The sequence below is a fragment of the Zea mays genome, chromosome 7 (genome assembly GCF_902167145.1).
Source record: "Zea mays cultivar B73 chromosome 7, Zm-B73-REFERENCE-NAM-5.0, whole genome shotgun sequence".
Lineage (NCBI taxonomy): Eukaryota > Viridiplantae > Streptophyta > Magnoliopsida > Poales > Poaceae > Zea > Zea mays.
Genome location: NC_050102.1, coordinates 124487922 through 124501415, shown reverse-complemented (window position 1 = coordinate 124501415; position 13494 = coordinate 124487922). Strand labels below are relative to the sequence as shown.

The following is a 13494-nucleotide window of genomic DNA, read 5'->3' as shown; positions in this document are numbered from 1 at the left end:
CACACACTAAAGCGAAATCAATTATAAACATTTCTAGTATGAAAATCACTGAAGTAGTGAATATTGAACATGTTCATTTTTAGAATTATAAAATCATACGTATATTCAAAGTAATGTCGCGGGGTCAATTTTAGCTACACGTATACATCGAAATCTAAAATCATACACGTGAATCGCCAAATCGTATCATCATAATATTACAACGATAATTCATAAGATCCATAAATAAATTCAAAACATGATTTAGAAAATAAATATTTCGGGGTTATCTTCAACCTTGTGTTCTCGCTCATGCGCAGGGATGAACGTCGACGAGCGGGGTTCGACGGGCAGAGAACCGCGCGATCGTTGGTCAGTGTTCAGGCACGTCTCCAGTGAACAGTGGATGGACGCAGACTGTCCGACGACGAGCTGGGCACGGCGTGGGCAGGGGTTCGACAGCGGGTGCTGCGTGGGCAAGCGTTCGAGTGGAGCTCTGGCCGGGGATGTGAACGGTGAGTTCGAACTCCGGTGAGCTACACTGCGAGAGCGAGGAAGGCGCGAGAAGAGAGAGCGAGCTCGGGCAGGAAGAGGGAGAGGGCTCGGTTAGGGGAGGGAGAACTCTATGGTGCGACTAGGTTTTTTATAGAGAAATGGAGGGGAGAGAGACGGCCGGGGAAGAGAGTAACAGCCAGGGCAATGAATTTCATCGATGTCGTTTATGCAGCTTCAATGGGAGAGGAAGGGGAAACGGAAGCCATGAATTCCAATAACGTCGAGGGAGAGCGGACGGCGCGCGGTCAGCTCGGGACTTGGTCAGGCGGTTGTCGCGTCGGGCGCTCGGTCGGTCTTCGGCCGGTTGGGTGTGGCTACCGGGGTCGGCTTCCTGGCGCGCATGGGCCTTCGGTGTCGGGGTGTAGGTGGCGTGTCGGGGCGGCCTCGCTTGGGCGCGCGGGGTCGGCTCCAGGCCCGGGGCAGGGGCGTCGCGGCATGGGCGGGCGCGGTTGCTGCGCAGCGCTGGTCGGGGCATGGGCACGAGGCGGCTGGAGTCTGGTGGCTGCGCTCGGCGGCTTCTACGGGGGCTCCTCGCGTTGGGCGCGGCCTAGCGGAGTCCTGCTTCGCGGCGGCTGCAGGGGCTGCTGGCGGCTCTACTCCAGAAGAAACTGTGGTGGCATTTTTTTCAGATGAAACGGCGACGGCTGCAAGCGTTCGCGAGAAACAGCAGAGCCGGCTGGAGAATTGAAGGAAGAGCTGACCTGTAGGGTCCATATGTAGGAGAGAGGAAGGGAAAGAATGGGACCTGTACGCCAGCCAAAAGCAAAGGAATGGGAGCGTACGTGATTGTCTCGTATAGACTATTGGACGGGTGTTTTTTTATTTTTTTATTTTAACGTGTGTGTATGTGTGTTTGTGAGTGTTTTGCATTTTTTTGTTTTTTTTCACAAATACACACAACAAAAATTATTAACTTATCAAAAACAATGTTCCAACAACACTAATTTTAACAGCTCATTCGTATAAAATGAGATATTCACACCAACTTAATCTAAAAATTGGATACATCAAACAAAAATTTATGTCTCGACATGAATGCATAAAACACTTGATAAGATTTTACTACTTAAGAAATTGTTTAATTTTCTTATATCACCATTTCATTATTTGAAAATATAAATATTTTCTTTTCTACTGAAAACTAATAATTCAAACTGAATTGTTTTCAATTGATATATTTTAGGGTGTTACACTAGCTCCAAGGGGCAGAGGCGCCAGGGGCTTCGGAGGAAGGTTTGGGGATCAACCGAGGAAGATCTACTGCTTATTCTGTGGTGAGGACAAGGGTCATACTACAAGAATGTGCCAAATCAATATTCAGAAGCAAAAGGAGATCGCAGAAGCCAAAGCTCGGCAGAATCAGCCGAAGCAGGTCTTGCACACTGCTTCGTGCACTCTCCCTACATACCAGAGTATGTGGGCAATCATCCTGCAGCTTCTGTTGCTTCGGCTAGCCATTCACAGGCTTCCTGGCCACAACTCCCACCCCCACCACCACTACAACTGACCTACTCCCGAAGCCAGCAGCCAGAAGGACGCCAGCACACCTAGCAGCAATGGGAGTTCAGGGAGGAATCCGAAGCTCACAAAGTCAACAGTACTGTGCCAGAATCGAAGCACATTTATTGAGCAATATCCTACCCCTGAAATACTTTTATGCTTTATGTCATTTTGTTTTTCAATAAGGAACAATCAATGTAAATCTAGTTTTAATTCCTTGTAATAGTTTCGCTTCTATCAGAATGAAAGATATCTTCTTCACAGACTTACGAAGCTCAAAAAATTGACGAAGCTCAAAAGTCGTTCCTAAGGGAATGCACAGCTAAAAATCATCGAAACTACAAAAAGTCGTTCCTAAGGGAGCGCAGTATAAGTTTTGCCGAAGCTACAAAAAGTCGTTCTTAAGGGAGTGCAGTGTAAGTTTTCTGCTCAAAAGTCGTTCCAAAGGGAATGCAGAGCCAAATACCGCTGAAATATAAGGCGAAGAAGTTCAAAAGACGTTCCTAAGGGGATGCAGAACTTATACCGCCGAAATAGAAGGCAAAGAAGTTCAAAAGACGTTCCTAAGGGGATGCAGAACTTACACCGAAAAATAAGCGGTGAAGCTGAAAAATAAACGGCAAAGAGATTCCAATTGTTCCTAAGGGGACGCAGAGATTGTGTGTTTCAGCGTGGGCGTGTGGGTGTGTGTCTTCGGCATTAGCATCATTTTTTGCATCATATCATCACATCATCCCGCATGGCATCACATCATACATTCATATCACACCAATGACACGAATTGAATACCAAGTCGACTTTCGGAGAATGCTTTGTAAAAAATGAAAATGTGCTAAGGCACAAAGTGAGTTGAGAAATACAGTTTCATCAACTCTATTGCAAAAGAAAGGATCCCTTGATTACCAACCATGGATGTTTTTACGAAGCATAGATGTTTTTACGAAGATTGGATATTTTCACGAGGCATGGATCTTTTTCTTTACGAAGCATGAAAAGAAGGGAAGGTGTTTTTTCGCCGAAGGCTCAAAAACAGTATGTATATAAAGTTTAATGAATCACAAAGAAGTGAATTGCAAATAATTTACATATTAGATTCAATGATATGCACATCAAATATTACAGTTTTGTTGCAACAAAGCTACATTGATCATCTAAAGTGTTTATACAAAAAGTGCTAGTCTTCTTTCAGGATCTTCTCCGCAACTTCATTTAGCAATTTATTGACGACTTCGTCAACGATAGATTCAGCCATATTAATGATTTCCAGTGCTTCCTTCGTTTCTGGATCGGCCATGGGATCGAACGGTTCCGGTAGCGGAGATAATTCAGCTGCAGTGGAAAAATTAATCAGTCCGAAGCCACATAAACAAATGCCGAAGTTAGATGTCCCGAAACAATACCTATGCGTCTCTCGCGCTCTGCTGCTTCTTCAGCTTGTTTTGCTTGTTCTCGGGCGTCGTGAATGTGTTTCTCACTTTTCTTCATAATTTCGTGAGCCATCTCTCGGTCACCATTTACCCAGATGTCATTGTAAAATTTCCCGCCCATTAAACTTGCTTCAGCTGAGGGATCCTCTGTATCATCCACGGAGAAGGCAGCTTCGGCCTGGGCCAGGGTCTTGACATGGTCGCATCCCGCCTTCTCCAGGATGGCTGAAATTCCCCTTGCACCGGAGAACGCGCACACATCCCCACGATCAATTAAAATTTCTTCAAAAGCTTCGGCCTCTCCACTTATCCATTCGATAACACCTTTAGAGTCGCCTCGTATGAAGTTATCTTCGTTAGAATAGGCGCCCACGTTGGCGAAGCTGGCCTTTATTTTCTCCATGCAGCCCAAGGATTTTTCAAAGCATCTTTCCTTGGATGCGCGAAGTTCTTCAACTGTTTTTTCTAGATGGTTTTTCCAATATTCGCTAATCTCTCGGTTAGCTTCTGCGAGTGCGCATTTTTCTTTGGCTTCTGCCAACTGTTTCCGAAGGTCTTCAATTTCATTCTTCTGGATTTCGGCCTGAGTCTTGAAACTAGCTTCATCTTATTTCACTTTGTTTACCAATGAAATCAAGATTTTATCTTTCTCAAGACCTTCGTTTCTTAATTCAATTACCTCTGAACGAAGGTTGTTCAGAGCCATCGTATATCCTTCATCTCCAATGTTTTTCTGAGCCCTTAGCGCATTGCTAAGAATTAAGCTCTGCAAGAGGAAGACAAAATTAAGTATAGTAAATAAAATATTTCGTTTTCAAATATAAAATTAGCTTTTATACCTTTATGCTATTATACGCTAAGCTGTCAGCAAGCTCATCCTTCGATAGGATCGAGAGACCGTCTTCTAGCTTCGGGAATTCGATGCTTCTACCTATCTCTCGGCAAACGGATATTTCTTTATTATCCGGGAGACAGTACAAAAAATCTTCTTCTCCACTACCATTAAACACTAATGCCCCCTTCGGGTATTTCAATTTTTGGGCATAGTGTTGTGCTTCTCGTTTTTCTTCTTGAGAAAGTCCCTTTCCCGAAGCATGGCGAATGATGTAATCAATGCTTTCTTTTGAAGCTTCGAGAGCAGAAGTTACAACCTTTTCAGACGCAATTTGCTCTGTTGCCTTTTCTTCAATTTCGGCAGGCTCTGTCTCAGTGGGCTCTGAAGGCCCAACTTTGGTTTCATCTTGAATTATTGTAGCTTCGACTTCTTCCTATTTCGTTTCAGCTTCGGGTTGCGCCTTGGAAGCTTCGACAATTTTTCTTGTAGGAGCAGGACTCAAGGTTCTTGTTGTTTCTAGCACAACATCTAGCACATTCGCCATCCTTCTCGTCTTAGGAGATGCGGTGGAGCTTTTTTGCATCTTCGCCACTGTTGCCTGTGTTGAAGGGCTCAAAACCTTTGGCATTTTTGTTATTTCTTCAATTTTTGGCTCTTCAGTTTTATCAGCCACCATCGTCTCAACTAGTTTAACTGAAGGTAACTTCGGCATTTTAGCCGGCTCTTTCGTCCTCTGCGCAGAAGGAGCGGTCTCTTTTGTTTTGGCAGCTGAAGAGGCCCCTTCGTTAAATTCAGGTATCGCGGCTGGTTCGATGTAACGCGGCCGGTGAGTCAGAACCTTCAACTTTTTTCCCTTCGGCACAGGCTCATTTGGGGTGGCCGAAGTAGCAGCTTTCCTCTTTTTCCCCTGTCCACGCAGCGGGTAGCGGTAGTCGGGGTAAACGAAGCCAATGGCATCAAAAACTCTGTTTAGTCTCTTCTTTCCCCGGTCTCTGAAGGCTGCGGACAGGGCATTATCTTCTGCCTTGGAATATGCTCCAAGCAGTTCATCACTTGTAGCTTCGATACACTTCAGCCAATCATCATTTGGTTCATCAAACTTATCCACAAACCTGAATGTGTATTTCAGCCGGACCAAATCACCTTCGCTAGAGTTAGTGATGGTCTCCTTCGACATTTCCCAGCTTTCTACAAGCGGCCACACCCTGAAGGCTATATGTTCTTGAATTAAATCCCTTGTCCCAATAAAAGAGCAAATAGTGCTGAAGGCCCTCTGACACGCTTCAGCGGCGTCATCAATTTCAACCTTCGGCCTTCGGAGGCCGAAGCGGGACCAGATGGGGCACATAATGACTTCCTTTATATCTTCTCTTGCTTTCAAATCATTTTTCACATAAAACCATTCTTCCATCCAAGCTCCGGGCCATCTCTTCCAAAATGTTGGCACTGGGTGGCTTGCATTGGGGCGGGCAATAAATCCATAACAACCGAAGTTGTTGTGGTACTGTTCTTTACCCATGGCCTTCGTCTCATATAGTAGTTTGTGCATATTGCAGAAACACTTCGCGCTTGGCTCTAGCCTTTGGCTCCTTACTGTCCAGACAAAAATCCCCATCCTTATTATGGCTTCGGGGGTGATCTGATGAAGGAAGATTTGGTACGTCTTCAGCACTTCAACAACAAACTTACTTAAAGCGAACCGAAGCCCAGCCTTGAAGAAGCTTCGGAAAATCACAACTTCGTTCTCCTTAGGGGCAGGGACGTTGTTGTCTCCGCCAGCCCTCACAATAGACATATCCCGAAAGTACCTTCCCCTCATGTTTTCGAGATGACTCGGTTTGATGGTTGATTTTCCGAAGATTGAATGACTTGGCCTCTAGGGTCGATCCTCAGAATCTTCGTCCCCACTTTCCACATCAAAGCTATCGTTGTCACCAGTATCTTCGAACAAGCCCTCTAGTATTTCTTTAGTAATCTTCTCCGTATTTGTTTTTGCCATCGATTCGACAAATCCAGCAATGTAAGAATCCACAATCTTCTTCTCCTTAAAAAGTTTCTCCTCTTCAGTCAGCTTTGTCTCAGCAGCAACCTTCTTGTCTTGAGACATTTTTTCTTCAGAAATGGTGAAAACGCGTGTTTTAAACCGAAGCTCAGGGAGCTTGAAAAATTAGCAAGCGCTAGTGAGAAAGAGCTATAAAATTGAGAAAATAAAGCAAATGGCACAAGCAGCATATCAAATGCAGTTGGTGTAAGTTCCTATTTATACGCCCAGTGCGCTCCAAATTGGAGGGTCCCGTCTGTCATTGACTGTTGCTATTCTAGCAAAGGGAAGGTGTTTTTTCGGACCTTCGGCTTAAGGCCTTCGTCCATGTCGCAGTCTGAATTCGTTATCTTAACAAATTAATACTGTGAGGGGCTACTGTTGGGGGTCTTCTTCTTCCGAAGGTCCTCAAAAACATGATTTAACAATGTCTTCCAAGTGTGACATATGAACAGGTACCTTCGAACTCGGGTTAAAAGCATACACAATGTGAAGAACATGGTCGTGACGAAGGCTAGTGTTGCTCCGAAGCTACACACGAGGGAGCTTCGGCTATGTGGCGGAAAAAGGAACCGACCTAAAGGGGAAAATGCTATTTAGTCCTCGTTGGTTTATCCATGAGTCAATAGTAAAAATAAAGGGCATGAATGTAAATTTACACAGGTTGTGCCTATAAATAGATGAATAGTACCTCCGTATTGTTCACGCTGACTGGTACTCGCTTGTGCGTCACGCTTGTACTTTTACCTTCTATCAAGCCGAAGGTATATTTGTAATTCAATATTGTTTTTTGTCTTTCCATGATAATATAATGAGAATGAATTAATAATGTTATATGATTGTTTATGTTGTCTCTTATATTTCATATGTTTCTTCTTTTATTAACATATATCGCGTTGATGAAGATATGTCCTTCATGACCTTCGTCTGAAGATCATTATATCCTAAGGGAAATAATGCTTCGAAGGACGAAGGGCATTAACATTTAACATTCTGTGTTGCCTTGTTCTTAATTCATAGCATTTAAGAACAAGTCCCCAATAGGTTCCATCTTACCAAGAGACAATGTCTATATCGTGGCCCAACAGACAACACAAGTGTATTATCTCCCATATGTGTGCGAAACGAAAGAGCAACTTAAGGGTTGGGATATTGTGTATGAGGTATCACCGCACGGAAAATTACCTGTTCCAAATGATGAAGATTATAACTTAGACACAAACACATATGACAGAGAGTTCTTTCGAGAAGATGGGCTAGAAGGGCGATTTGAGATAGACTTAATCGAAGTGATCATAGTGAAAGTAGATATTGAAATGGTTGTTGACAAGGAGGATGATGAGGTGCAAAATAAGAATGACTTATAAATGCTTGAAGGATTACATTTAGACAATGACGATGACAAACTTGTGCCTTCAGATGGTGTTGACTATGAAATGGTTGATAGTGATGATGAGACTTATGGTCCAGCTAATCTCGATCATGAATATTATTTTTAATTGATGTAATACAATATTTTATTTATTTCACATCTATTTCTCAATACGTATTTTTATCTGTGCTTATTTGCTTACTGTTAATTGTAGGTGATTGAACAAGGATGGTGGGCAGTGGGATGAGGCTGATGAGGGGGAGGGGGAAGGGGAGGAGGAGCACCAGTAGGACGAAGGAGAAGGCGCATGTGCTCTAGCAGGACGAGGATGTGCACCTGTAAGTGGACGATGTGGCACAGCATGCCTCTATTGATGCAGCGCAGCAAGCCGTCGATGTGGCACACAGGTGGACGACAACGATGATGCGTAGGTGGACGAGGAGGAGGTGCGTAGGTCTCTTATGGTTCAACACGAGTCTACTTGCGAGGTCCCACGAATCTCCCTCAGTGACCGATTCTTTGTGACAGGGACCCACTAATTCGACCTGAGAGGGAAAGGTACGTGACTAGATAATGTTGCTGCTTCTTCATGTTATATGTTCAAATTCAAAATATACTTTTTATTAAGGACATTGACAGGTCTTGGACGGTTGTGGAGAATGCAGGTGGTCACAAACACAATCCCAATGGCATCCTCGGCCTTTTGTGTAGGGAACACTTCCCTGGAATTGTTGAGTACGACGAACACCCAGCCTCGGCATATTCCTTCGATCACTACATCATCACCCTTGATGCAGTAGATCGGGACGATAGGGAATTCAACAAGTGAAGCGGATGAAGCAAGAGTTGTGGGTAAGTCTTGCTCTTACTATATCATTTAATATGTCACATTCATTGTTCATTCTTGAAATAATGTATGGATACAACATGTTTGTATGCAGGATTTCTTTAGATACGAGGCTGGATATGAGGGCAGGGCAGATGTGGTGGCTACCACATGCTATAATAATCTCATCTAGGGCATCATAACTTCCACACCTCCGTCCTTGGAGAGAATGTAAGCAAAAAGGATGCTAGAACCATATCATTGACTCGGGACAAGTACTTGCAGTTAAATATAGAACATTAATATTGATATTAAATATGCATAACTTTATCTTCTGTATGTCGTGTACTTGATTTCCTATAGATGATTCCTTATTGGTGTGTCGTGCATCCTGTGTGCTGGGACCAGATGGTGCAAAGGTGGTGCTCCAACGAGTGGGACGAGACGCACAACGCTTGATGGGACCAACGTTTGATGATACAAGGTGCATCGCATCACCAAAGCAGTCACAACCTCACCAAATACACAGAAGCATGTGTACACAATTTCTTTTATTTAGTCTAACTCATGATTTCTAACTTTCTCGTTGGTTTTCTCATAGTCGACATCACATAGTGGCTAGCCTTGCTCCATCATCTCGGTGTATGCTATGGCCCACAAGGGCAAGGCGACACATGACGTCACCTACAACCATGAGGCAGGCCTAAGGCATACAACAACCCCACCGTCCACATCCGCCTTAGTGAGTACACCACCATGGAAAAAGAGATTCATGGGCTAGAATACGATCCAAGGACCAAGATCATTGACGGAGATATCCTTATGAGGGTCGGAGGAGGCAAAGACATGGGTGGTACTAGATCCCGATGGGGTAATTGACTTGTCCTCCACTCCCACTCTATCTCAGTTGCGAGTAAGGAGCACGAGCGCGAGTCCAGCCATATGACATTGGCAACACAGCTCATAGCATCACATACAAGAACTCCATGTTATTCCTTACCTATTCGTCATTCATTGATTATTATATATCTTTTCTTTGAATTACTATAACATTAGGGCAAAATATTACAGACTCAGCTAGAAGAAGAGAGGAGGCAATGTGTGGAGTTGGAGGCGAGGATGATGGCCGAGAAGACAGTTTGCTTGGCCAATTAGTAGAGGATAGCGGATATGTTTCATTAAATGTAGAGCCTTGATGCAGCATCAGGTTTTACTCCACCGCCTCTGTTGTTCCTTACAACTGGACCTCCTCAGTTTTCTACTCCTACGAGTGTGAAAATTTTAGTCGTGTATGATATATATTCATCTGGTCACACACATGCAATCTCTTCTCTGTGCGGAATCAATCGATGACATCAAACAACCATCATGGTTCGTCTAACCCTTCGCTGAACCAGTCCTTTTAGCCACCTCGATGATGTTCTTCTGAACATAGTAAGGAGACATGCTTATAGCATACATTGGATATCTGTGGACTTATTGCGATGAGTACTTGTGAGTTTTGTGAACTATTATGTGATACATGTGACTTTTGTGATCTTTGTGACGAAACTTGTGAGATTTGTGGTCTTCATGAGATATGTGGTGTCTGTGATGTATGTGATGATTCTGTGATGTATATGTGATGATTTTGTGACATATCTTTTGTTTGTTTGTATAGCATAATAATAAAAACACATAAAAAGTGGGTCTCTCCGTCTCTGGTAACTTTGTTGAGTGTCACACTTGGCAAAGAGTGCATTTTACGAGTGCGATGACCATAACACTCGGCAAAAAAGTACATCTGAGAACCGGTAAAGTTTTTTTGCCGAGTGTTATGGTCGTGGCACTTGGCAAAAAATAAAACTTTTTGCCGAGTGCTAGCCGCACACTCGGCACAGAGCCTGCGCTTGGGGCCCATGGGAGCTTCCTGTGCCGAGTGTCAGACCAGCACACACTCGGTAAAGGCTCCTTCTTTGCCGAGTGCTAGGCCGCATACTCGACGCAGAAATTGGCGTGGGGGCCCACTGGAGCTCCCTTTATCGAGTGTCTGCTGGCCTGACACTCGGCAAAGGCTCAGTCACCGTCATGGTGACTTTTCTTTGCCGGCACTCGGCAAAGACTTTACCGAGTACTGACATAAAGTACTCGGTAAAAAAGACGTTGCCGATAAATTGTTCACCGAATACTCTTTGTCGAATGTTATACTCGGTAATGATTTTGCCGAGTGTTATGGAGACTTTGCCGAATGCCTGCGACACTCGGCAAATAACTCTGTTCCGGTAATGAAATGCATTTAAACTGTTATTATCCGCCTCTTGCCTTCTAGTTGGAATAGTTATTTTTCTACTACGTTGGGCTGCAATCTATCCAATCGACTGTATACTAGCCATTTCTACGGTAGAGCATATATACAGTGCATGGAGAAAAGCGGACTGTAAGTTTGTAACCACGGTCGGGAAGAGCAAGATAGTGGAGGATCCGAGGTGAAGGAAGGCGAGCTAGTTTTACCCTGTTCAGTTTAATTTCAGAACGAAGTTGTAGAGTATCTATGGAGAACCCAAGATTTGTAGTCGCGAGTAAGACCGCTGCCGACACCTAGTAGGCAGTACAACATGGCATTCACCGGCTTGAACTGGAAGCCGCGCGCGGCTAGCTCTCTAGCTTTACTATACACGGCATGCCGCATGCAGCTAGCAGGAGAGCAAGTAGTACCAGGCCAGCGCCCCAGCCCCGCCCGCGCCGTACGGCCAAATGACACCATGCATACGGCCGACTGCGGCCTGATGAGCCCTGTCGCAATAATGGCGATGCTCGATCTCCGGCCGCGAGATGGGGAGGGCGCCACCTGGTCCCCGGCCGGACGGGCCCGCCCGCTGGGGAGGACACACCGTTGATGCGCGAGGGCGAAGGCGAAGGCCGGCGACGGCGACGGCCGCATATGGATCTGCTGTTTTGTTTCGGCTCCAAGTCATGACTCATAAGCTGTGTAGCGAAACGCCTTGTCGTTGCTACCCACCGGGAGGTATATGGTGGGGGGCCGGCCGGCCGGCCGGCGCGCCATCGCTCGCATCTAGATCTTATATTCGCTGTGATCCCGTGTTCTTTGTTTTGTCAGTCTGTCCTGCCGCCACTATGTGCAGTATAACGGTGAGGGCGCGCGGCAATAAACTTTCCACTACTCCTACTTTGTAGTGAAGATTGCAATAAAAACAGTCTGCTTTATCTGAAAGTAGTATCGTCATACAAATGAAAGCCCAATAACAGTGGTTGGAGTTTCCAATCACTTTATATATTGGACTTTACTTCGTCATAACAGTGGTTGAAATTAGTTCGCATATATATGTGAAGTATCTCATTCTCGTGAGAAAGATATGCAAGTTTCCTGAAGTTTCTGTCTCCGGGGTCCGGGCCTCAAGCGGCAAGCAGCAACTTGACCTGATGATTCTTCTTCCGTTCCTTATTACCACATACCTACCAAAAGGAAACGTGCGCGAGCCCCGTCCACTGGCTGTACTGAGATCTCTCTAGTGTAACCTGACCTGATCACGGACGGAACACAACGCAGCAAAAGTTTGGAGCTGTACCTAAACTCCATCGATTAGTACTATGATTATATATTGCCGTTGCAAATTAAGTTCCCTCTATCCTCTAGCTCTCTCTCTCTCTCTTCTCTCACACACACACACAGTCACAGACACCCCTATCACTTAGACTGTGCTAGTAGGTAGCGGCCGCGTAATGGAGCAGGAGCTCAGCCTTGAGCTCACCCTCCTCCACCCCTCGGCCTCGCCGCCGGAGCCACCGGGCTACTTCGTCTGCATGTACTGCGACCGCAAGTTCTTCAGCTCGCAGGCTCTCGGTGGCCACCAGAACGCGCACAAGTACGAGCGCAGCCTGGCCAAGCGCCGCAGGGAGATAGCCGCCGCCCTGCGCGCGCACGGGGCGGCCGCCACCGCCACGGGCGCCCCGGAGGACGACGCCGCCGCCGCGATGGGCTCTCGCGATGTCCCCGCCAGGCCACAAGGCACGGGTACCGGAGTCGTCGTCGTTGAAGATGAGAGTGCAACCAGGATGATGGACAAGCAGAAGGCTCCTGCTGCTGATGACGACGCTCCCGCGACCGCGTCGTCGAGCAACATGAAGAGGTCGTCGGAGTACGGCTACGGCGTCGAGGAGCTGGATCTCTCCCTCAGGCTTTGATTGGTTCCTCTTCCTCCTCCACCTTTAAATATAATTCGCCCCGTTTGCTTAGATAATTCGATCTTTGTGGTCAGTGCAATCATCTGTTTCGCGTGCGTGGTATCTCAGTGCTGGATCCGTCACTTTCTTCCTCATGTAGTTGTTGTGCAGTTATATTCTTCCATCCGATGATGGAACCTATCGGCAAGAACTATTGTCGGCCCATCCTGCTATCCAAAGGGCGTGGTATTTGGTGTGCTCTTTTCGGTTTTCTGCCTTGAGTCTTCTTTGTGCGATCTAAATTCGCAGCTTGTTTTTTCCAAAACGGCGGAAACAGTTTTGCCGCAATTTCGTTTGGACCTTTTTCAAGTGACTCTAAATTGGACATATGCCATGGAAAACTTTGTTTCGATTTGTGTCGTAGTAGTAATGCTTCAACTCCTATGCGAGTCTGATTGATGTCTTTCTTTTTGTGACTGTGGCCACAGTGCGCTAGTACAGTTATCTATGGTACAATATAGTCAGTTCATAATAATACTTTTCAGGATCCCTCATTGAATATAATTGTTGTATCTGATAAGAACCGAACTTTCCTAGGATCCCAACAATGTTTTTTTCTTCTCGTGAGTTGCTTTCCCAGTTTTTTTTTACTGTTGAGCTTCAGACGAAGCACATTTCACTAGTTTATTTGCTAAAAATGAATTTGGTTGTGAGGCGTCTTCTGAAATCATACACAGAATTCCATGGTATGTGATAAACCCATCTCATACACCTTGCCTTCTCGATCTTACGGATCCC

At 45.4% G+C, this 13494-nt stretch overlaps 1 protein-coding gene across 1 annotated transcript; it reads left to right on the top strand.

Moving 5' to 3' along the window:
* Nucleotides 1-12160: 12160 nt before the first annotated feature.
* Nucleotides 12161-13080, top strand: LOC100276563 (uncharacterized). The gene has a single exon (NM_001150322.2). It carries the CDS (start codon nucleotides 12256-12258, stop codon nucleotides 12715-12717), a length of 462 nt encoding a protein of 153 aa, NP_001143794.1. The 5' UTR covers nucleotides 12161-12255; the 3' UTR covers nucleotides 12718-13080.
* The last annotated feature ends 414 nt before the right edge of the window (nucleotides 13081-13494 follow it).

Coding starts and splice junctions, on each gene's coding strand:
- LOC100276563 (NM_001150322.2), top strand. CDS start 12,256: ATGGAGCAGGAGCTCAGCCTTGAGCTCACCCTCCTCCACCCCTCGGCC.